The following is a 22460-nucleotide window of genomic DNA, read 5'->3' as shown; positions in this document are numbered from 1 at the left end:
GTGGTATAGAGTGGAGGAGGGTGCCCTAGAGTAGAAAGGGGTGATGTAGGGTGGAGTAAAGTGCCGTGGAGTGGTGTAGAGGTAGTTGTGTACAGTGGAGTAGAGTGTTGTGGCCTAGAATGGAGTTTCTTGTCATAAAGTGGCATAAAGTGGAGCAGATTGTCTAAGAATTGAGTGGCATAGAGTATCATGGAGTGGTGTAGAGTGTCATGGAGTAGCATAGAGCGGAGCCAAATAGAGTGTAGGAGAGGGGAGTGTTATGGAGTGACAGAGTGTGATGAAGTGGTGCGGAGTGGAGTGGAGTTGTGCAGCAGAGAGGAGGGTGGCACAGAGTGACATGAAGTAGTCTGGAGTGCTGTTGGGGTAGTAGAGGGGAGTGGAGTGGAAAGGCCTAGCGTTGAGGGCATAGAATGGAGCAGAGTGTTGTACAGTGCCATGCAGTGGAGTGGAGTCAAATAGATGGAGTAGAGATGTCATACAGTGGAGTGGCATACAGTGGAATAGAGTGTCATATGGTAGAGTGGAGTGGTGTAGAGTGCAGTAAAGTGGTGTGGAGTGGAGTGGGAGGTGTAGCACACAGAGGATTAGAGTGTCATGGCATACAGTGTAGTAAATAGCCATAGAGTGGACTGGCATATAGTGGAGTGGATTGTCATAGAATGGAAATGGCATAGAGTGTCGTGGAGTGTCATGGAGGGAGTAGAGTGTCGTAGAGTGTAGAGTAGTGTAGGGGCATTGAGTGGAGGGATATGAAGTGGAGTAGAGTGTCGTGGAGTGGCACAGAGTGTCATAGAGTGGAGTGGCATAGAGTGGAGTAGGGTGCTGTAGAAGGAGTAGAGTGTAGTAAAATGGCAAAGAATGGACTAGAGAGAATTGTGCAGCGTGGAGTAGAGTGTTGTAGAGTAGAGAGATGTAAAGTTGAGCAGAATATTGTAGTGTGGAGTGGCATAGAGAGGAGTAGAGTGCAGTAGATTAGAGTGTCGTAGAGTGGAGTGTCATCAAGTGGAGTGTTGTAGCGTAGAGTGGAGTGGAGTGTTGTAGAATGGAGTGCCATAAATTACAGGGGCGCAGAGCAGAGTGTTGTACAGAGGAGTGGCATGGAGTAGAGTGTCGTAGAATGGAGGGGCATACAATGTAGTAGAGGGAAGTGACGAAGAGTGGTGTAGAGTGATGTGTCATTGAGTAGAGTGTCATAGAGTTGAGTGATGTAGAGTGGAGTAGAGTTTTGTAGAGTGGAGTGGCATGGAGTGGAATAGAATGAGTTGCGTAGAGTGGAGGAGAGTTTTGTAGAGTGGAGTGGCATAGTAGAGCAGAGTGGAGTATTGTATCATAGAGTAGAGTGGCATGGAGTGGCATAGAGTGAGTTACGTAGAGTGGAGTAGAGTGTCATAGACTGGCATAGAGTGGAGTTGAGTGTTGTAGAGAGGAGTGGTATAAATTGGATTAGAGTGTTGGAGTGGAGGGGTGTAGAGTGTTGCAGAGTGTAATATAGTAGAGTGGAGTGGCTTAGACCTGAGTATGAGTGGTGTAGAGTGGAGTAAAGTGTCATAAAGTGGAGTAGAATGTTGTTGAATTGAGTTACATAGAGTGGATTACTGTTGAAGAGTGTCATAGATTATTGCGGCATAGAGCGGCATAGAGTGTAGGGGCAAAGAGCAGAGTGGCGTGGAGTGAAGTGTTGTAGAGTAGAGTGGTGTATTGCACAGTAGCATAGAGTAGAGTGGCATAGAGAGGAGTGGTATGGAGTGGACTGCTGTGTTGTATAGTAGAGTGGAGTGGTGTGTCGTAAAGTGACGTGTCCTAGACTATCTTAGAGTGGAGGGGCATAGAAGTGGCATAGAGTATAGTGGCTTAGAGCGAAGTAGCATGTCGTAGAGTGGAGTGTCATGTCGTCGAGTGGAGTAGCGTGTCTTAGATTGGTGTGAAGTGCGTAGACTGGAGTGACATGAAGTGGATTGTCGAAGAGTAGAGTGTATTCATGTAGAGTAGAGTGAGGTGTTGTGTTGTGGAGTTCAGTGAAGTAGAGTGTCGTAGCATTGAGTGCCGTGCCATAGAGTTGTGCAGAGTAGAGGGGCATAGAGTGGAGTAGAGTATTTTAGAGTTTATTGGTGTAGAATGGAGTGTTGTACTGTGGAGTATGCATGGTGTGGCAGCACGCTGCCACTACATACAATGCATTTTCAATTGAAATGACCCTTTCATTTGTACAGACATACAGTTTTACTGACAACAAAGTAAGGAAGGGTCAAGGCACAGACGTCCCGCACTCGTCAATACTAAGTGAATATAGTTAGAAAGTTATAATCTGAAACATGGTGCAAAGAACCAGAGACACAACCCAACTACGTCACTATTTGGGGAAGAAAACCACCCCAAACCAAAACACACAACGTGGTTCCGCACTCAATTTTACAAATAGATAATCAAATAGCATGGATTATAGTCCATAGTCTACACATGGAGAAAAAAAAGTGACAGTCTTCTTAGTAAAACATTGTAGGAGTCGTTCTTCTTTGGAAAATAGATTCTTTATTCTTTAATCATATCTTGTCTACAAAAAACAGCATGCAACTGATAGCCAACGCATTTCGTACCCCTGTGACTTCTTCAAGACTTAGCATGTGAATGATGTCTTCCGCATGATCTTCAAGTTGTATTTCCTAATTTGGATACAGATTTATATTCTATTCATTGGAGTACAGTCACTCCAAGACATGATATTGTGACGACCGGTTCTGAACAATGGACTATAATCCATGATATTTGATTATCTATTTGTAAAATTGAGTGCTGAACCACATTGTGTGATACACTTTTACTGATAAAAGTATGCAGGGCACAAATGATAATGTGTGGAAATATCATTACCTAGTGTATTGATTTGTTTTGATTGTATGAAAATATTTGTTGCTGGCACACGCCAGAATTACAAAAAATGTGTTTTATTTCTGCTTTCTTAATTCTGATATATTCTGAAATATTGCACAATTAATTTACAGACATTTAATTTTTGTTGTGTGATAGAAAAAAACCTTTCCTCTCATAGCAAGATTGTCACATAAATCCTCTCACTCTTAAGTCAGAAAAAGAAAAGGAGACATCAAGCTACCGCAGAAAACCGGGCCTGACATTTGACCTCTGTTTTTGAATGCACAGCAAATGTGACAATATAGGGGAACAAGATTTGAATGCCTGTTTACAGAAAGCAAGATCTTGTGAATAAATAGAGTAAATAGGCTCTGCTCTATAGGAGGGACTAACTCAAACTGGCCAGCCTAAACTAAATATTAAAGCAATTACAAAAGCAATCAAATAGGAGTTACAAAACATAAAGCCAGTGGTAAGGAGTGGGTGCAATACATTCCTAGGGAAGAGTTCAGAATGTCTGTAAGAAGTCGCTAGCAAACAAAAAATCTGTGCTGTCTGGTAGGCTGCGACCTAAAAATGTATAGTGCCCCCATGTGATGTTTGAAAAGAAAAAGTCAAATTTGGGTTCCAAACTGTCACTGAAAGAACCAAGTATGCAAATATTTAGCCAGCCTCTCATACAGATGATGGACCCACACCAAAACAGTTCAAATCTTTACTACACTACACTGTACTACACTACTATAGTATACTGCAAGTAATGCTTTCATATACATTCTGTCTTTCAGGGAACACCTAAGAGGAAGATTTAGTTAATAAAATGGTGGAACGTAATTCCAGAATTAACTTGCATTAGAGTTGAGGAAGTTTTAAGAGAGAAAACATAATTAATATTTTTGGCTTAAACATCATGAGCCTTGCTTCTACATTGAGAAAATTGGTATGCACAGGCCTGCAGAGAGCAACGTTTTGCCTCAGGTGGGCCTTATTGGATTTATGGCAGGCACTCCAAGACCCTGTTCCAGGCCTTTGAACTCTTTCGTCTAAATTAGACTCCTATTCTAGTATTAACAACTTCTGGCAGACCCTCAGATTACTTTATGCCACCGTCAGACACCCAAAACTTGCCATTCGATCCCAACATATGTCCTTCACTTATATACAGCCGACCTTAAGACATCCTCAACAAACCCCTTGAAACCTTCAAACAAATCAAAGAACCCTTGCTGTCCTTTCAGACACCATAGCACACTTTTTAGAGACCCCCAATCAACTCAAAGAGACCCCTAGCAGATACCTACCTCGAAAGCTCCCAGAGCCTTTGACACCACAGGTTGACTCTTAGAGATGCTCCACCACCATAGGCGCTGGAATTAAGGATGCAGGGGTGCTGCAGCACGCCCAAAATAACCATGATGTAGTTAAGCAGGTGAATGAGCAATAAAGATGCCTTCAGAGATGCAATTGCAATACGCTCAAAGATAGGGGTCAAAAACCATGCAATGGCATTTGACCACAAAGGGATACTAGTGTTTTCTTTTCTTTTTCCACTGCAAAGTGAGAAACGTAAAAGGAAAGTCAGCAAATTGCCATTTTTTTCTAAATACACAACAACATTTAACTACCTGTAAATGAACTGTACAAATATTTTAAAATTTATCAGCAGCAGGGAAAGGATAAATGAGGCTCATTTTTAGGTCGAGCCTAGGCAGCGCATGCGCTGTCTGGAAGACCTGGGGTAATCGCTCTACAGAGTGTAATCCCACCTAATCCCACATGCTGCCTGCCATTTGTTACCTCCCCTGTTGCTCTTTTTTTTCCTGGCTCCTTATTGGCCGGTGCTCCGATACATCATTTCTGTTTTTTACCAAGGGGCACCGGCCAACTACAGTTAATTTGCGCTGTAGGTAATTATGATTTCTTTTCCGGACTACTTATTTCATATCCTGCTTGTGATTCACTGAGGCTCCCGCTTAATTAGATTTTTCCTGTTAACTCTGATGATTTAAACAAATCTTTCTTGAGGACCACGTTGGATACTCAAAAGACGATGTTCCATCCATCTCAAAATGTTTGCGTGCACCGAATCGCCATGTTGCAAACCTGCACCCTCGAGTCGTTACACAAATGTTTCTTAAAGTCTACGTTCGGCATTCGCGCACGAAATAGTACTGAGAGGACCATGTTGTTCAGTCTTAAATTGTTTGGTGTGCACCTAATCGCCATGTTGGAAATTCCATAGTATACAATGTGCACTGGGCGTCAAAAGTGAAGCACATATTGTTGTGCTCCAATTTTATTGACAAGGGCTGCTTTATTTCTATGAAAGCAGTACTTTTATTTACATTTGTTTTAGCAGAAACCACAGAAACTGACTGCGCGTTACTGTGTGTGTCCTTCATTTATATCTACGCATCCCTTTTGAGAAACCGACATTGGTAGGCACTGAGTAGAGTTTAGGACCTGCTTCGGTTTTTGTGAACTCCAGCAGCCTTGTTTGTGGAAGTCTGTTAAACCTCTCTAGGTTTAGTAATATGTGTGGTGGCTCACGCTGCCAGCCTGCGCTCCGCCACCTATGGACGGTTGTATGACGTTTCAACGCATGCTTTTACCACGCATGCTGTTACAACGCAGTTTTTACAACGCATGCTGTTACAACGCATAGCGCTTTGGGGTGCTGGATAGTGAATAGTTTAATTTACTATTCAAACTCCAGTCTCCGTGGATAGTAGGGAAGGTGTTGGATAGTAAATTAAAACTATTCCCTATCCTAGAGCTTCCCCCAGCGCAATGCGTTGTAATGGTTTTCGTTGTAAAACCTGCGTTGTAAAAGCACTGCGTTGTAAAAGTTTCGTTGTAAAGGATGTTTCCCCCTATGGGCTCTGAACTGTACCGATTGTTCATATCTGGCTTGTGAGCCAGGGGCGTAACACAGGCCCCCGCAGCCCCTGCGGTGTGGGGGGCCTCTAGCTCAAATGGGCCCACTCGGCACTGCACTCTGGACGAAGAGCTCCTGATTGAGCCTGGAGGGGGCCTCTCTAAGTACCGTGCAGGGAGGCCACCTCACTTTTTGTTACGCCAGTGTTGTGAGCTCTGTGTTTCTTTAAAACACCATGCCTAAAGTGGTGCCTCCCAGTGCTGCCAGCAGTGTGCCTCCCCTTGCCATAAAACGGAAGCCCTGCCCAGAAGAGCCACCTCTCGACAAAGTTCATTCAAAACATGGACCCCAAGACAGCCCTAGATTTCACCTTAATAAAAGTAATCTCGTTCATCATCAGGTGCAATTATAAAAGTTATGCCGGAAAAATGAATAACCACACTTCATTTTGGTACGCCGTCTTTGTTTTTTCAGGTAAATGGAACATTTACTTTGTTAGTGCCTTATATACTGAACAGTTTTCTCACTTAGACAGCAGTGTTATGTTATGTTATGGTTATTTATGGGGCAGCATAGCTGCCCCAGCAACAGGGCATCTCAGCGCTAGCGGACAAGTGACCAGGGGAGCTGTGGCTAGATGGAAGAGAAAAGCCGAGTTTTGATCAGTTTCCTGAATGTCCAGTGATCGTGGGAGCTGTGTGCAGGTGTAATTATTTGACAACACATTAATAAAACTGGCATCCCATACACATCTGTTGCCTCAGAGCAGAATCGTATCTTCACATTTTTTTTATCTGGCACGGTCCTACAGTGTCCTCGTAAAACCAATTTAAAACTGATTTTTAATCGTATGGGCATTACGATTTAAAACAATGCAGTAATGTCATGCTCCAGTAACACAGACCCGCAGGATAGTCAGTGTTTTATTAAATTCATGGATAAAGTATAGCTTAGCCCTGCTTTAACAGTTCCATATGCTAATTTCAATACAAGGGTCAGCTACTCTGAGTAACACATTCAGTCTGTAGTTTTTTGGATTGTACTGCCGGTACTGAATGGGTTTTAGTAATCATTCAATAATATGTATGTGTATAAAGACGTGAACGCAAGGTAGTCTGATTGCTTGATTTAGGATTTTTTTTCTCTGAAACTATCCAAACAGGTAAATTGGTTCCTTATGAAGAGCTTCTTGTTTCTGCTTACATTTCACATGATTTAGTTAATCGTGAATTACCTATATGTGTTTTGCTTTTTCAAGGATTCTGTTACTTTATTTTCCCCGGCTCCACATCACTCATGTCTCCCCTCCCTCATAACCTATTTCCAGGTTCTACAGCACCACAAAGCCATACAAATGGCAATAGCCCGATGCAAATATAATCACTCCACTGCAAATAAAAAAGACAAAAATTAAAAAGTCATTTTCAACACCTAGAGCTCTAACTTTCAGAAATGCAAGACCTATTGCATTGCAAATGCTTGTTAATTTTGACGTGTGATGGAAACAAAGCTTTTAATGGGATCCAAACAAATCAAGACACTTTACTTGGATGACGCACAAATGATCAATATTTGCTCAAGCCTGTTTTTCACACATCACATGTGAGCTACACAGTCTTATCAGTAAAACTGTATGTCTGTGCAAATGTAGTGGAAATTCTGCTATCTTAAATGACCGTGCACTACCACACACTGCTTTAGTGATACGTTTGTGGCATGCTCCTGGATGCATCACTGGACACATACCACACCTTTACCACACCTTAACCACTTTCTCACTTTCATTTGCTACATTTGTTCTTTGGGTGATGCTTGGATTTTCCCAAACCCTATGTCCTCTGTGATGTAAGATTGATGGATGCGACACCACTCTGAAAATTGTTTCAGCACCACTGCCTACCGTCCCTTAGCATGCCTTGAAATGCTGCCCGCGAGTATTTAAACAACCAAGGTCCACACTCAGAAGCCCTTTGAGTACTATTAACACTTCTAGCATGTCCTCAAAATCCATGAGTGTGCTCTGCAATAATCTTAGATTGCCCATTCACAGTTGTTGAAAAAAACACTCTTGCCTCCAGAATCATCTCGAGCAAGACACAACCACCTGGACTGTACAGAACGTCATCAGCCATCAGACACCACCAACTGGCCCACACTCCACGAGCAGGCTCTCATACAGCCGAAGAGATCCAGTCCTCAACTGGCCAAAAAATATCCAGGTCTTCTGGGAGGGAGGATGTCCTCTGCACCCCATCTGACCACTCATCTGTCACAGTTATCGTCTATGTCATGTGACAAATGCGACATTACCAGTAAAACGAGGGTTAATGGTTCTGAAATAAAGCTGCCTTGTGTTAAATGGTGCCAGGCTGCAATACTTCCAGTGATGTGTTCCATTTCTGTATTTTGGTTTGATAAGGGCCTAGAAAAGTTCTGGACAACTACATCTTCAAACACAGAGGTCTGATTGTTATTCTTTACTCCAGGTGAGTTTGTGGTTTCACCTGTGGAGGGTGATCTGCGAGTTCAAAAGGATTACGAATTGGACCGAGAGAACATCGAATTTTACAACATAACCATTTTGGCGAAAGACCGAGGAATTCCTCCGTTCAGCTCTACGGTAAGCTTCTATTAATGTTCTGCATTATTTTTCAAACAAATTCAGTAGTGTTTTGCTGTTTAAAAAAACCAACTAATATTTATGTTTCATTGATCCGGAATTGTCACTTGTCCAGTAGTGAATAGTTGCTTTACACAGTCTGTTCTTAAGCTGTTCCCTTACTGGTTCACATCTCTCTCAGCCCACTGTGTCTGGCGTGGTGGCTAATTGGATGAATATCTCCTTTACAAGGATCTGTGCTTGACTAAACAGTAACTGCTGTAAATCCTGATCGGGCCAGACTGACTTTCACCCTTATAAAGGTGAATAAAAGGAGTATCCCTGAGTTAGGAAATACAAATATTTGCTAGGTGTCAACAGCCCAAAAAGAACCTCTTGAAAGTTAACATGCACTCTACAAACATGCTTGTTACTTTGTAATTGTAGACCTTATTCTTTAAGTCACAAGCATTAATACTGTAGCATGATAAGTTAAAACCACAGTGCCAGCAGCATCTTATCTACCTGACCCCAAAGGTCATTATCCCTTGTGGCTGTTAATTACATTAAATTTAATTAATTAAGTAAATAAAAATACATCAAAAGATACAAATACATATCTACCTTTTTTCTCCATGCCAATTAACTCATGATGTCTAATTATTTAGGGATTTTGTGTAAGTATTTCTTTTTAGCTCTCGCTGTAGTACAGAAAGTAGTAGTTGGAATTCATTGAGTGAAGGGACGGTCCCGGACTGATATTCTTCAAATACTCATACACTGACTGAGAGTTCACATTGGACAAGTCAGTCACTAGCAGAAATTTATACAGGAGCCCCACTAATATTTCATAGTGTTTCAGGGGTGTAGCTATAGGCAATTATATCAAGTTTCAAGGCATGTTTCAGCTCTCATTGACAGTTAATCTGAGCCTTCATCAGGGCAAAGTTATAATTAATGATTCACAGTTCAGAAGGGCATCCCAAATAAAGTGAACATTATATATATTTTTTTCTTCTTTTGACAGACGATAAATAATGAAATAACCCATATTACAAAGATCAATGTATGACCAATTAAAGTGGCCTCTTTCCATTTGTAAGTGCCATGTACTTTAGGTGTAAAAAATCTTCCAGAACACTAAATGACCCCTGTGCTAATTCATCTACCAATAAGATTTCTAACATATGCTAAATGCCAGAAATCGATTGTCTGGATTATATGTAATTAAAATTGACAGAATAAATTACAGTCTTTTGTTAAAGTGGAAGACTTACTTAATTAAAAGATGACTTGCTTACAAAATAAAAATCCTATTTTGTCACATCCCCTGCCATCCGCCACAAAAGGCAGAGGACCTTAGAGGGCTCAGTTATGAAAACAATTGGCAATTTTTATAAATTTTTTCATGCAACGCACCAAGACACCTTGCAGTGCTGCATGAAAGTGAGAGGGAAGTAATATGCAATATCTATCAAGCTGTGGCCATTCAGACTCTCTGCCCTCTCGGGGATACTTTTGGATTCCTAACGCCAAAGCAGGCACCCTGGCACTATTGTGCCCTTTAAGGGTGCCTGTGTACCAGGCAGGATTGTTTTAGTCCAGGAAGGGATACCTTACTGCACAAAAACAATCTTTTGAGACGTTTTCCTCTTCCTATGTGTGCTGCAGAATGCAGTACGCATAGAAGAGGAGAAAACAAGGAGAAATAAAAATATTTCTCCTTGTTACACCTCCCTTTCACAGGCGTAGTATTTTGATGCATTCCTAGGTCTAGCAGTCATGGTAAATCTGTCTTGCATTACTCCAAATTTACCAAGCATCGCAGGGCCATGCAAGGTGTCCTTATGTGGGTTGGTAAATCTTATCTAGGTATTGCGTTGCCCTTATGTTAAGCTAAGTGCTGCCTGGGCAACTCAAAACTGTGATACATGTGGTCCTATGTTTGCAAAGTGTTTTCTCTGAACACTGTTTGAAAAACAGGGTTCATGATAATTAGTGGTAGAAAAAAGAGCACCTCACACAACCCACAAGGAAATGTTCAATGGAATTTCCAAAAGGGAATACAATTCCTGCATTATTCCATACCTCTACAGATATTTATGCATTCAGCCTGTCTATTTTGCAAGACAGGGCAGTATCACATGTGTAACTATTGCAGGCTGCTAGCCCCAATTGTGGGATCATGAACAGGTAGGAGTTCTGGCCATGCAGAGGAATGTTCTCCAATTGGTCTGGGTCCGGACTTTTGATAGAAAATGATGGTGCTGGTCTGATCGGTTAAAAGTGCAGAGTGTATTGAACTATCTCTTTCTGGAGCAACTAGAAGTGTTTGTTAGCAGCCTATGCTGGCAGTATGTCGTACTATTTAGAAACTGGTAATTGATGGGGAAAATGTAATTATCTGGGGCACTGGCAATGCATGAATTGGAAACCAATACTCAAATTATGCCCCAGAAGCCATGGCCATGAACGCTTACGTTGTGTAAAGAAGTTTGCTTGAAGGACTTATAGGCGATCCAAAAATAAGGTCACCTAGGCGCCTTATTTCTATGAATGCTAATCACTCTACCCTTTGTCTGCCACCTGCTTTGGCTGGAGACCATGTAGGGATGATAAAGGTCTATTGAAACCAGAATGCAAGTCTCAAGCTCCTAATGGTATTACTTGAATTGCTCATTCCTTTTGATGAAGTCTACAATATGCCCCCTTCGTGTGGGAGGAATGCAAGGTCAACCAAAATGTAAAGAAATGTCTTATGTCAGGTAAGGTAAGATATTTCTTCTTCATAGATGGCTGCACTGTGCCTGAAGGGTATAGGAGTGAGTGAGTGAGCATTGTAGTTTTATGCCAATGTCTGTACAGCATTCCCTTTTGTCTGCTGGCTCTGTTTGAACTCAGGGTCAGTTTCAAGTACCCCACAAGGCTTACCTGTGGCTTGCGAAGTTTTCTCGCAGAGACGACAAGATCTATCGCCCCTGTACCCACCTTACCCAGTGAAGAACTGTGAACAGAACTGGAATGAAGATGGGGCCAGGGAAGTATGCTAAAGATGATGGGAAGGAGTTCAGTGGACCAGAAGAGGACTTCTCTTGACTCAGGGAAGGACCGTTAACTCCAGCTGGTAGGGAAACAAGGGAAACCCTGTTGGAATTTGGCACAAAACCACCCTAGCCATTTGTACCTTTTCCCACATACAGAATAGTAGCTACCTGACAGATGAAACACCATGTATCCAGAAGAGATCTTAAGCCAAGGAAAGGAAGTGGTGCCCCAGCTAGGATCAGTGATACCAGTATAAGCTCTCCAGGGCTATGAGTCTCAAAACAAGGATAAGGCGCTGTCACAGGAACATAGGATTAGTGCCCCAGTACATTAGAACAATTACAAAAGAAACAAGCGCTCCAGCGCGGTGTGTACAAACCCAAAACAAAAGCGCTACAGCGCGGTGTGTGAAACCCCTAAACAAATGCTCCAGCGTGGTGTAGGGAAGCCCAAAGGAAGCGCTCCAGCGCAGTGTAAGCTACCCCCACCACAAGCGCTCCAGTGCGACGTGAGAAAGCTCAAGGAACAACAGTGTTCCTTATTGTGAACGCAAGTAATTAGCGCTCCTGCGCGGTGTGTGCTTAACCACTATAAGCCCTCCAGCGCGGTGATAATTATCCCCGCAGAAGCCCCACACAACATGGTTAAGGCTCCCTGAGAGGCGAGGCAAATGTCAGACACAATGAAAAACCCAGCTCTGAGACGACCACTCTCATCGGAGCAGAGCGGGTCAACTTGGTAATGAGGCAGCGCTCCTGCGCGACGTCGGTTTCCCTGGAAGGCAGTCAAATCCGTGGCAGGCAGGAACATAAGTATTCCGGCAACGATTCGAAGCGCCGAGCTGGCGGGAATCCCTGTAGAAATGCGGATTCCCCCGGAAGCGCTGACGTCAATGAGGGCGTTTCTGGATCGCGGAACTAGACCGCAACCCAACGGACGCCCGGAAGCAAGGACTCCTGTCCTCTGTATGTGCAAGGAGGTACACGTAGTGGCCAGGATGCCGTAACCATGACAGTCAGATCCCTGTGCTGACTCCATCTATTTCCAAGAGAAATTAAGTTATTTTCAGGAGGTTGTAGTATGCGCTCTAGTCTATGAGCGTGAACGCGATGACGCGTCACGCTATAGACAGGAGCGCGAGACGCGCGCATGCGCAGGAGGTGGTTCGGCGAGGGCGCGAACGGGGAGAACGGCAGTTGGTGACCGGAGCTGTCACTGTGCTGACGCTCGGCGCCCTTATGCTCAGATTCTTTTGTTATAGATGAAAATAAAGAATTCATACACCTACAGAGCCTCTGTGTACAGTGTGGGGGCAAGGAACATTACATTGGCGACGAGGCTGGGACCACGAACACCAGGGAGTGCAGTGGGCAGGAGTAGGCACTCCACAACAGCCCCACACCAACCAGCAGAAGGACAAACAGCAACAAAGACGAGCAGAGGGTGTGGCAGTAGCGGAACAGCGCGATAAATAATCAAATACAGCTCCAACAACCAGGTCAGTGCCGGGCTAGGGAAGGAGAGCACAGCCAGCACCCTGGCAGCCAAAGGCATCACCCCCAAGACAGAGGAAGGGGCACAAACCGACAACCCCACGCAGGCTATAAGGGACAGCACCCCAGGTAGTCCCAGAGGGCAAGGTAACACGGCAGGGAGTGCAGGAGCATCCGGTGTACCCATTCAACACAGTGCCCAGGTGGTAGACCCCAGAGGCGAGGCCAGGATGGCGAGTCAAGCGTCGGCTCTGATGGCCCCCGTCCCATTCCTGCCTAGACCGGGAGAACCACAGCTAAAATGGGAAGATTGGAAGGAATACTTTCAAAACTATATTGAAGCACTTGAAGATGAAAACGAAGGGGCATTCACCCCGGAAAGGAAGAAGAGACTGTTACTCCACAACCTGGGCCCGGAAGGGGTGAGAGTGTTCAAGAACCTGGTGCCCAAGGAGAGGGGAGCGACTGAAACAGACGTCTTTAAAAATGCACTGGATGACTTGGACAGCCATTACCGTCCAGCAGTTTGTGTCTCCATAGACAGGTATAATTTCCAACAGAGGAAGCAGGAGGCTGGCGAATCGATTGATGATTATGTGGCGGCGCTCCGACGCCTGGCCATCACGTGCCAGTACGGGGGTCTTCAGGAGGAGTATATCAAAGACCAGATTGTCATGCACACCACATGCAGGGCTGTCCAGGACAAACTTTGGGCGCAGAGCGAGACATCGCTTAAGGAAGTTGTTGCAATGGTCAAAAAGGCTGAGATGTCAAAACGTGGTGCTGAAGCAGCCAAACGTGAGAGCGCACCGAGACAGATGATTAACAAGATAGATGAGGCACCCCAGCCCAGCAAACCCAGAGGGATGTATGGAGACCAGAGGAAGGACTCGAGATGGACAGGGAAACAGACGGTCCGCCCTGGCCCAGACAACAAGTTTACGTGTTACAGATGCGGCAGCACGGCACATTCGGCGCAGGATAAACGCTGTCCCGCGTTCCGCGCCAGATGCTCGTTTTGTGGCCTGGTCGGCCGTTTTGAAAAAGTATGCCGCAAGAAGGGGAAGAAATCCATAGTCAAGTGCGTCGATGCGGCCGCAGCGGACGTCAGCGAGGAGGACGACCTGGAAGACGACGATTTGGTGTTATGCATCGAGGACCAAGTGCTAGAAGTGACGGGGAAGCGGAGAGATAAGCCTCGCACGGACATGCTGATAGGGGGAGTGAAGGTACATGTGGCCGTCGATTCAGGATCCCCTTGGACCATCGTGCAAAGATCCATATGGGAAGAAGACTTTGTGCCTGTGGTGGGACCAGACCTATGGCCGCCAGACATCAGACCCATCTCGTATACTGAGAACGCCATTCCACTGGTGGGGTGCCGAGACTTCACATTCGAATTCAGAGGGAGGTCAGCCACGTGCACCCTGTATGTAGCAGAGAGAGGTCCTTCAGTGCTGGGGTGGAGAGACGCAGGAGATCTAGGAATCATACTCAACCCGGGTGGAAAAGAACAGATTCTCTTGACGGACGAGTGGCCCCTCACGAGAGATGAAGATTGGAAGTCTGCATACCCCAAAGTCTTTGATGGCTCAGTCGGGAAACTGGACAAGTTCGTCCACAGAATGGTCCTCAAGGAGGGCGCAGTACCTGTGGTGCACAAAGTCAGGAACATACCCATATCCACCAGCGGAGCGGTACAACATGAACTCCTGAGGCTGGAGGAGCAAGGCATCATAGAGCCGGTGGACAGTGCGGAGTGGCTATCCCCCTTGGTAGTGGTCAAGAAGCCCAATGGACAGGTTCGTCTCTGCGTTGACCTCCGCGAGCTCAACAAAAATCTCATTGTGGAGAGATTTCCCCTGCCTAGAATCGAGGAGATGCTCGCCAAGACGAAAGGTGTAACTCACTTCTCCACCATAGATCTCACGTCTGCTTACTATCAGATTGAGCTGCATCCATCGAGTAGGAAGTACACCGCCTTCATTACACCATTTGGGTGCTACCAGTTCCGGAGGATGCCCTTTGGCCTGGCATCCGCAGCGGCTGTCTTCCAGAAGCTGATGCATCGGCTGTTCAAGGACATTTCGGGGGTACAGTACTTTCAGGATGACATCCTGGTGATGGGCTCTTCCAAAGGAGATCACGACAGAAAGTTGCATAGAGTTCTGGAAGTACTACAAAACAAGGGGCTAACGGCGGAATGGAGCAAATGCAAGATTGGGACCCACTCGGTGACATACTTGGGTCATGAGATCGGCACACGTGGAATTTCACCCAAGGAACGAAACGTGAAGGCCATAAAGGATGCCAAGGCTCCCAGCTCCAAGGAGGAAGTGCGGTCATTCCTTGGGATGGCCGAGTATTATAGCAAATTTGTGAGACACTTCGCCACCAGGACATACAGAATGAGGCAACTCATCAGAGACAAGACAAAGTTTGAGTGGGACTCAGAAGCGCAATTGGAATTTGACACGATCAAAGACTGCATCAGCCATGCCGTTCCATTGCAAGGGTATGTCCCCTCGGGCAAGACGGTGGTGACAACAGATGCCAGTGATAAGGGCTTAGGGGCTGTCCTAGCCCAAGTGAGAGATGATGGAGCTACTGAAACGATCAGCTTTGCTTCACGTGCGTTGTCTCCGACGGAGCAAAGGTACAGCGTCATTGAGAAAGAGATGCTGGCAGTCACCTGGGCTTTGGGCAGGTTCCGGCAGTTCGTTTGGGGCACAAGATTCAAGCTTCAAACTGATCATAAACCCTTGATCAAAGTCCTGACTTCCTCGGGTCATGAGACGGCGACCCCGAGAATAGCAAAAATGACTCTGAAGCTGCTCGATTACACCTATGATGTCGAATACCTGCCAGGAACGCAGAATAGGGTCGCGGATTATCTCAGCAGAGCTGCGGTGATGGAAGTGGCGCCGGAGGATGCCCTGGATAAGGAAGAGATGGTGGCAAGCATGGAGGACCATGAGAGGTCAATAAGTATCCAGGAATGGGCGGACGCCTATGATCAGGACGTGGAAAAGGTTGAGATAAAGAAACATCTGACGTCGGGCTGGCCTGACAAAAGGAAGCTCACCGATGGAGTACGGAGGTTCTATGAAATAAGAGAGGAGCTGTCCCTGAGTGACTCGGGAGTGTTCATCTACAGAGGTGAGAGGGTCGTGCCGCCAGAGTCACTAATACCCAGTTTACTAACTCTACTTCACGAGGGCCACCTAGGTATTGTAAAGACCAAAGCACGTGTCAAGCAAATGTATTGGTGGCCAGGCATGGATGTCCACATTGAAAGGCAAGTAAGGGAGTGTGGCCAATGCCAAGGCGCTGACAAAGTGCTGAGACCACTCCGACCGGCCTTGGGGAAGTTTGACACGCCACAGGGCCCCTGGGAGAACGTGGCCATCGACATACTAGGGCCTGTCCTGGACGGAAATGGAGTGAACAAGTATTTATGTGTGGTAATAGACAAGTATTCCAAATGGCCTGAAGTGGACATTCAAGAATCCATGGATACTGACACGATTCTGAAATTCCTGACGACGGTATTCTTAAGAGAAGGAATTCCCAAAACGATCCTCAGTGACAATGGCCCGCAGTTTGTCTCGGACAAATGGATTAGGTTTATGAGGAGGAATGGGATTGAGTCTAAACACACGGCAGTATATCATCCTGCATGCAATGGTCAAGTGGAGCGGTTCAACCGCGTGCTAATGGGCTCCATACAGGCGGCCATCACGCAGGGAAAGGATTGGGAGACCGAGGTGATGAGTATGCTGTGGGCCTACAGGATCACCCCCACGGCTGTGGGGTACAGTCCATTCCAAGTGCTGAGAGGACGGCATCCATTCACCCGGGACAATGTAGTATGGAGGGAGAAGACCATCACTAGCAAATGGTCCCCCGCGGTGGTTCAGCACAACTTGGAAAAGGCCCAGAAGATCTATGCCGCAAATTATGACAAACGTCGAAATGTGAAAGAGACAGAGCTGGAGGAAGGAGAGTGGGTCAGGGTTAAACTCCCTACCCTACAAAAGAAAGGTGACAGCAAGTATAGTCAGCCGTTACAGGTCAAGGAGGTGCGAGGTAGGGCAGCCCTCCTCAGCGACGGCAGGGTGTGGTCCCAAGACCGCATGGCCAGAGTAAACAAGATAGTTGCATGGCCCAAGCTGGAGGAGATAGAGACACAAGTGGACTCCCATGAATCCAGGCCTCAACCCGAGCAAGGTGATGAAGTCCTTCCCGATGGAATAGGAGAGGACAGTGAGATGGAATATTCCAGCACAGGGTTTACAGCCAGAGATGGTACACCGACCGGCGTAACCCAGAGTGGAGACCAGAGAGATGGAGCGAGATCAGGCGGAGAAAGAGAGGTGGAAGAGAACATGCCGGTAAGACACACCCGTAGTGGCAGGGCAGTCACTGTGCCCTCTCGCTATAGAGACTTTGAAATGAGTGGACATTAACCATAGGCGTGTTAGACATGTGTGCCAGCCAGAGAACATTGGGGATCATGGACACACCGTAGAGTTGGAAAAAAAGTTATTTTGTTTATTGTTGAAAAGGGGAGATATGTAGTATGCGCTCTAGTCTATGAGCGTGAACGCGATGACGCGTCACGCTATAGACAGGAGCGCGAGACGCGCGCATGCGCAGGAGGTGGTTCGGCGAGGGCGCGAACGGGGAGAACGGCAGTTGGTGACCGGAGCTGTCGCTGTGCAGACGCTCGGCGCCCTTATGCTCAGATTCTTTTGTTATAGATGAAAATAAAGAATTCATACACCTACAGAGCCTCTGTGTACAGTGTGGGGGCAAGGAACATTACAGAGGTGGCAAAAAAAGCCAATTAAAGCAGAAACTTGCTCCAGAGAGTGGCTGAGTCATTGCCATTGCAACTGGTAATTTGCATTAAGGGTTGGGGTGGTGTCAGTAGCGCACTGGGCAAAGCAGAAGCCTGTAGAGGGATGTTCGCTGCACATGCAGCAGATGCCCTATCCGTTTCTTCTCCTTCCTGCTATCCTTTACTCGTCCTAGGACTCACCAATCCTGTGACTGCTGACCCTGGGCCTCCAGACCACAGAAAACTGTACGACAGTGCACAGCCTTTTACTTCCGCCGTCAGTGCAGTGGATGCTTCCTGTGAATAGCTGACTAAAACTTTAGTAATGAATGCTTCCTGTGAATAGCTGAATAATAATGAAATGTTGTAATCAACAAACATATTTTTCCAAAACCATAGGTGTCTTTGGAGTGCCAGTTACCATGTTCATGAAAATCGTGTTCTGTGGGAAAATGACCAATGGGTATTTAACATGAAGGAGAAATGCATCTATTTCAAACATGCTTGCATTTACAGCGACATGATTTAAATAATATTTGTCACTTTTTCAGTCGCTTCATGGCCGGTGGTGCAGAAGAGGAATCCCTCTGAGGATTGCACAAGCAACATTAGGGAAACATGAGTAGAGGTGTGGCGAAAGATAGGCTGTGGTACTCAATCAATCAATCAATCAGAGTACTTGTAAAGCGCGTTACTTACCCGTGAGGGTCTCAAGTCGCTGAGGGGAGGGGGTGCCGCTACTGCTCGAAGAGCCAGGTCTTGAGGAGTCTTCTGAAGACGAGTAGGTCTTGGGTCTTGGGTCTGCCGTAGGTGAGTAGGGAGGGTGTTCCAGGTCTTGGCAGCGAGGTAGGAGTAGGATCTGCCACCGGAGGTTGTTCGTTGGATGCGGGGAACAGCGGAGAGGGCGAGGGCGAGGCTGGCGGAGCGGAGCTGGTGGGTGGGGGTGTAGAAGCTGAGTCTGCTGTTCAGGTAGGCTGGTCCGGCGTTGTGGAGTGCTTTGTGTGCGTGGGTGAGGAGCTTGAAGGTGACCCTCTTGTCAACAGGGAGCCAGTGTAGGTCTCTCAGGTGGGCGGTGATGTGGCTGCGGCGGGGGACGTTGACGATCAGTCGGGCAGAGGCGTTTTGGATGCGTTGTAGTCGTTGTAGGTGTTTGGCTGGGATTCCTGCGTAGGGTGCTTTGCCGTAGTCTAGTCTGCTGCTCATGCACAGATCATTGAGGAGGCTTCGACAGGAGTACTGCATGAGGTTCAGTGGTCTACAGTGCTCAAAAGGCTTGAATCGAAATTTAATTTAAACTATCAAGCATTCTTGCACTGTAATTTAGAAACACAATTAGTGAGGCGTGTTTGAGGATATCACACATATTTGTAGACACACTTGAACATCCAGGAATTTGTGGGCGAGGGCGAGGCTGGCGGAGCGGAGCTGGTGGGTGGGGGTGTAGAAGCTGAGTCTTCTGTTCAGGTAGGCTGGTCCAGCGTTGTGGAGTGCTTTGTATGCGTGGGTGAGGAGCTTGAAGGTGATCCTCTTGTCGACAGGGAGCCAGTGTAGGTCTCTCAGGTGGGGGGTGATGTGGCTACGGCGGGGGACGTTGACGATTAGGCGGGCAGAGGCGTTTTGGATGCGTTGTAGTCGTTGTAGGTGTTAGGCTGGGATTCCTGCGTATGGTGCTTTGCCGTAGTCCAGTCTGCTGCTCATGCACAGATCATTGTGGAGGCTTCGACAGGAGTACTGCGTGAGGTTCAGTGGTCTAGAGTGCTCAAAAGGCTTGAAACTAAATGTAATTTAAACTATCAAGCATTCTTGCACTGCAATTTAGAAACACAATTGGTGAGGCGTGTTTGAGGATATCACACATATTTGTAGACACACTTGAACATCCAGGAATTTGGAAGCATCAGGAATTCGTGTATATATACTTAGTACACTTCGGCAGCACTAGTCACTCCTACCCTCTGAAGTACAATGGTTTGCACAAAAAACAACCCAACACTGCTTTTCCCGCTCCGCTTAGCCCACACCTCCAAAGAGGATTCAGAATGCAAGATTCGCAGAGTGATTGTATAATAGTTGTTTATTTAGGCACACTGTTTTGTGACAGTTCTATATAGCGTGAACTCAGCAAGGTATCAGGGCACTTTACATAAGCACGAGGTGCATTACGGACGGGCACGTTCATTTTTGTGTGTTTGGTGGGGGGGGGGGGACGTAGAGATTAAGTAAAAATTTGCCCAAAATCATAGCATGTTTGAGCCTCCTGCCAGACTTGAACCCGGTTACCCAGCTTCAAGGTCGGCCGCTCGGGAAGTTAAGACACATCCTCCACACTTGTCATTTCAAATTGTTCTTAAGTATGCCCATACGGATTACTAAAGGCGTATCAGAGCATCACCAGTGAAGCGTGTGTTGCCGCTCGTGCTCCTTCTCACGCCCATCTTTCCTTCTTCCAGGTGGTGGTGGGAGTGCGCGTGCTGGACATCAACGACAATGACCCCTTGATTCTCAATCTGCCTCTGAACATAACAATCAGCGAGAACATACCTGTGTCCACCTCCCTCATTCGTATCCTGGCCAGCGACGCCGACTTGGGGCGAAATGCCCTCCTCACCTTCAGCATCACCGCAGGAAACACAGACACTGCCTTTTTCATCAATGAAAATGTGAGCGACTCTTCTCTTCATATGGAAGATGTGTGAGAGAGAGAGATGGTAGCTTTGTACAGCGTGTGATCCTGCAAAGGGATGTACGAACTGTCAATTGTAATATTGAAGTGCCAGCCATCGTGGGCTCAAAGGGTTCCTTTCTGTGTATGTTAGTATTTTGCTTGGGGTGGTGGTTATTTTACCTTGTTGTACCACTGGGCTACATACTGACACGGAAAAGATAACCAGTGTTTTATCAAACAAAGGTGCCAAGTTCTCAGAACATGTTTTACAAAAATATGTTGCCCTTACCACAATTGACAAATCCTGATCCTTAGAATTCAAATCTGCAGACATGAATGGTTACAACCAGATCTTACACTTGCAGAAAATGTGCCTGATGGCAGTATTTTTGATGGTCGGATGATTGTTTGAAGTTGTGGGAATGTAGATGTTTCACCTGGGGTGAGTGGGGTGTGGCCTCCATGAATGCTGGGAACAGGCATGAAGTAAGAACTTTATGTCACAAACATTTCCAATAGCATTTCCTGTCAGGAATTTGTGCAGGGATCAGAAATATGAGTTGTGCTGTACTTACCTACCGCGTGCATTGCAGTTTTCCCCTGTTAAATGTTGGCAACTCTAACCTACTCAAATATACTGTGGGAAAACATATAGAGAGAGTGTAAGAGAACTGACTTCTCAACTTGAAAAAATATTTTCAGTGTGGCCATAAATACCACCATAATAGCAACATTAACTCTGCACATTTACTGCCTGGGGGCACTCCATAGGGGTAGGTTTGGGGCCAGTAGGCATACACCAATCCACGTGCATCCAAGGTTTCCAGACCTGCACCTGGGAATTTTTATAAATCTCCATAGAGTTAGTAAGTCTGTGAAAATCATATGTGCAAGTCCACAACTCTGTGACATATTCTCTTGCTTTATAACTGAGTCCCAAAGAGTTGCCTCTATTGTCAAACGTTTGTTTAAAAATGATTAAGGGGACACCAACATGCAACGCGATTACAAAAGTATTGCTGTGGCAAGTTGTTTTGGCCATTCCACCAAGAGCAATTGCACTTTATTTGTTGCACAATGGGCCGAGTAAAAACAGTGGAGATGCAGTGTAGGTATGGGAAAAAGATTAATTTATGCAGTGGTAAGCGTAGTGTGTAGTACTTTTATGGCTATACCTGGCATGTACTTGGATTTAGTGCTATACTAAGTTAGCGCTAAAAGTATTTAAACGCTGTCAAAAAAGAGACCCCACTCGTTAACAAACTTTTGCAATGTTGGATACATGACTTCGCATGAACTATGGTGCTTCCTTCAATGAGAATGTTCAACAGTGTGCACAGTCATGGCTAGTTATTGTTCATGATGTTTAGCATCAAGGCCAGTGACGTGATGGGATGGTGGTGGTATACATCAGTTATGCACTCCCTACATTTCACTTAGGATGACTACATCTCAGGTATCTGAGGGTCATGTGTTGAGCAGAGTACCGCCGAGAGGAGCCCTTCCCACCTACAAGGCATGAGTGTAGGTAAGGCACTGGCTAAGAATGACATGTGCAACACTTACGTGTGATAGAATTGGTCAGTAAGAAGCAGCAATGGGCGTGATTTGTTTAGTCCCTATTTAACATTTACTGAATTGTTCTTTTCTCCTGTAGACCGGCATCATCTATGTAAACCGGCAGCTGGACAGGGAGAAGGTTCCACAATATCAACTGACAGTCACAGTGAGAGACAACCCGGAGAATATGCGCAACTCCAGGCGGGTAATGTCCAGTCATAACCAATATGCTCTTAAAAGGCATTCTTTTTATTGTTCAAATATTTTTATTGCTTTAGTTAAAAAGAAATACATTTACAATACAGTAGCAATACATAAGAATCAGAAGAAAAAATATAGTAACAAGGAATTAAAAAGGTCTACCTAACAAAGAACTACTGGATTGGGATAAAAAGACGTCAAAGTTATTATATAAAAATGATCAGATAAATGCATGACAGATAACAGATATTACAAATTCATCAAGTATTAAGTATAAAACCCAAAAATATGGGACAGATGGAAAATTG

At 45.7% G+C, this 22460-nt stretch overlaps 1 protein-coding gene across 1 annotated transcript in view; it reads left to right on the top strand.

Moving 5' to 3' along the window:
• CDH23 (cadherin related 23) overlaps positions 1–22460 on the top strand; it is a 1152220-nt gene that overhangs the window by 670893 nt on the left and 458867 nt on the right. The window contains exons 16-18 of the mRNA XM_078641088.1: positions 8233–8366; positions 20177–20386; positions 22049–22156. Coding sequence (XP_078497214.1) covers positions 8233–8366; positions 20177–20386; positions 22049–22156 — 452 coding nt within the window. The remainder of the gene's footprint in view (positions 1–8232; positions 8367–20176; positions 20387–22048; positions 22157–22460) is intronic.

The sequence above is a fragment of the Lissotriton helveticus genome, chromosome 5_1 (assembly GCF_964261635.1).
Source record: "Lissotriton helveticus chromosome 5_1, aLisHel1.1, whole genome shotgun sequence".
Classification (NCBI taxonomy): Eukaryota; Metazoa; Chordata; class Amphibia; order Caudata; family Salamandridae; genus Lissotriton; species Lissotriton helveticus.
This window is presented reverse-complemented; position numbering and strand designations above follow the sequence as displayed.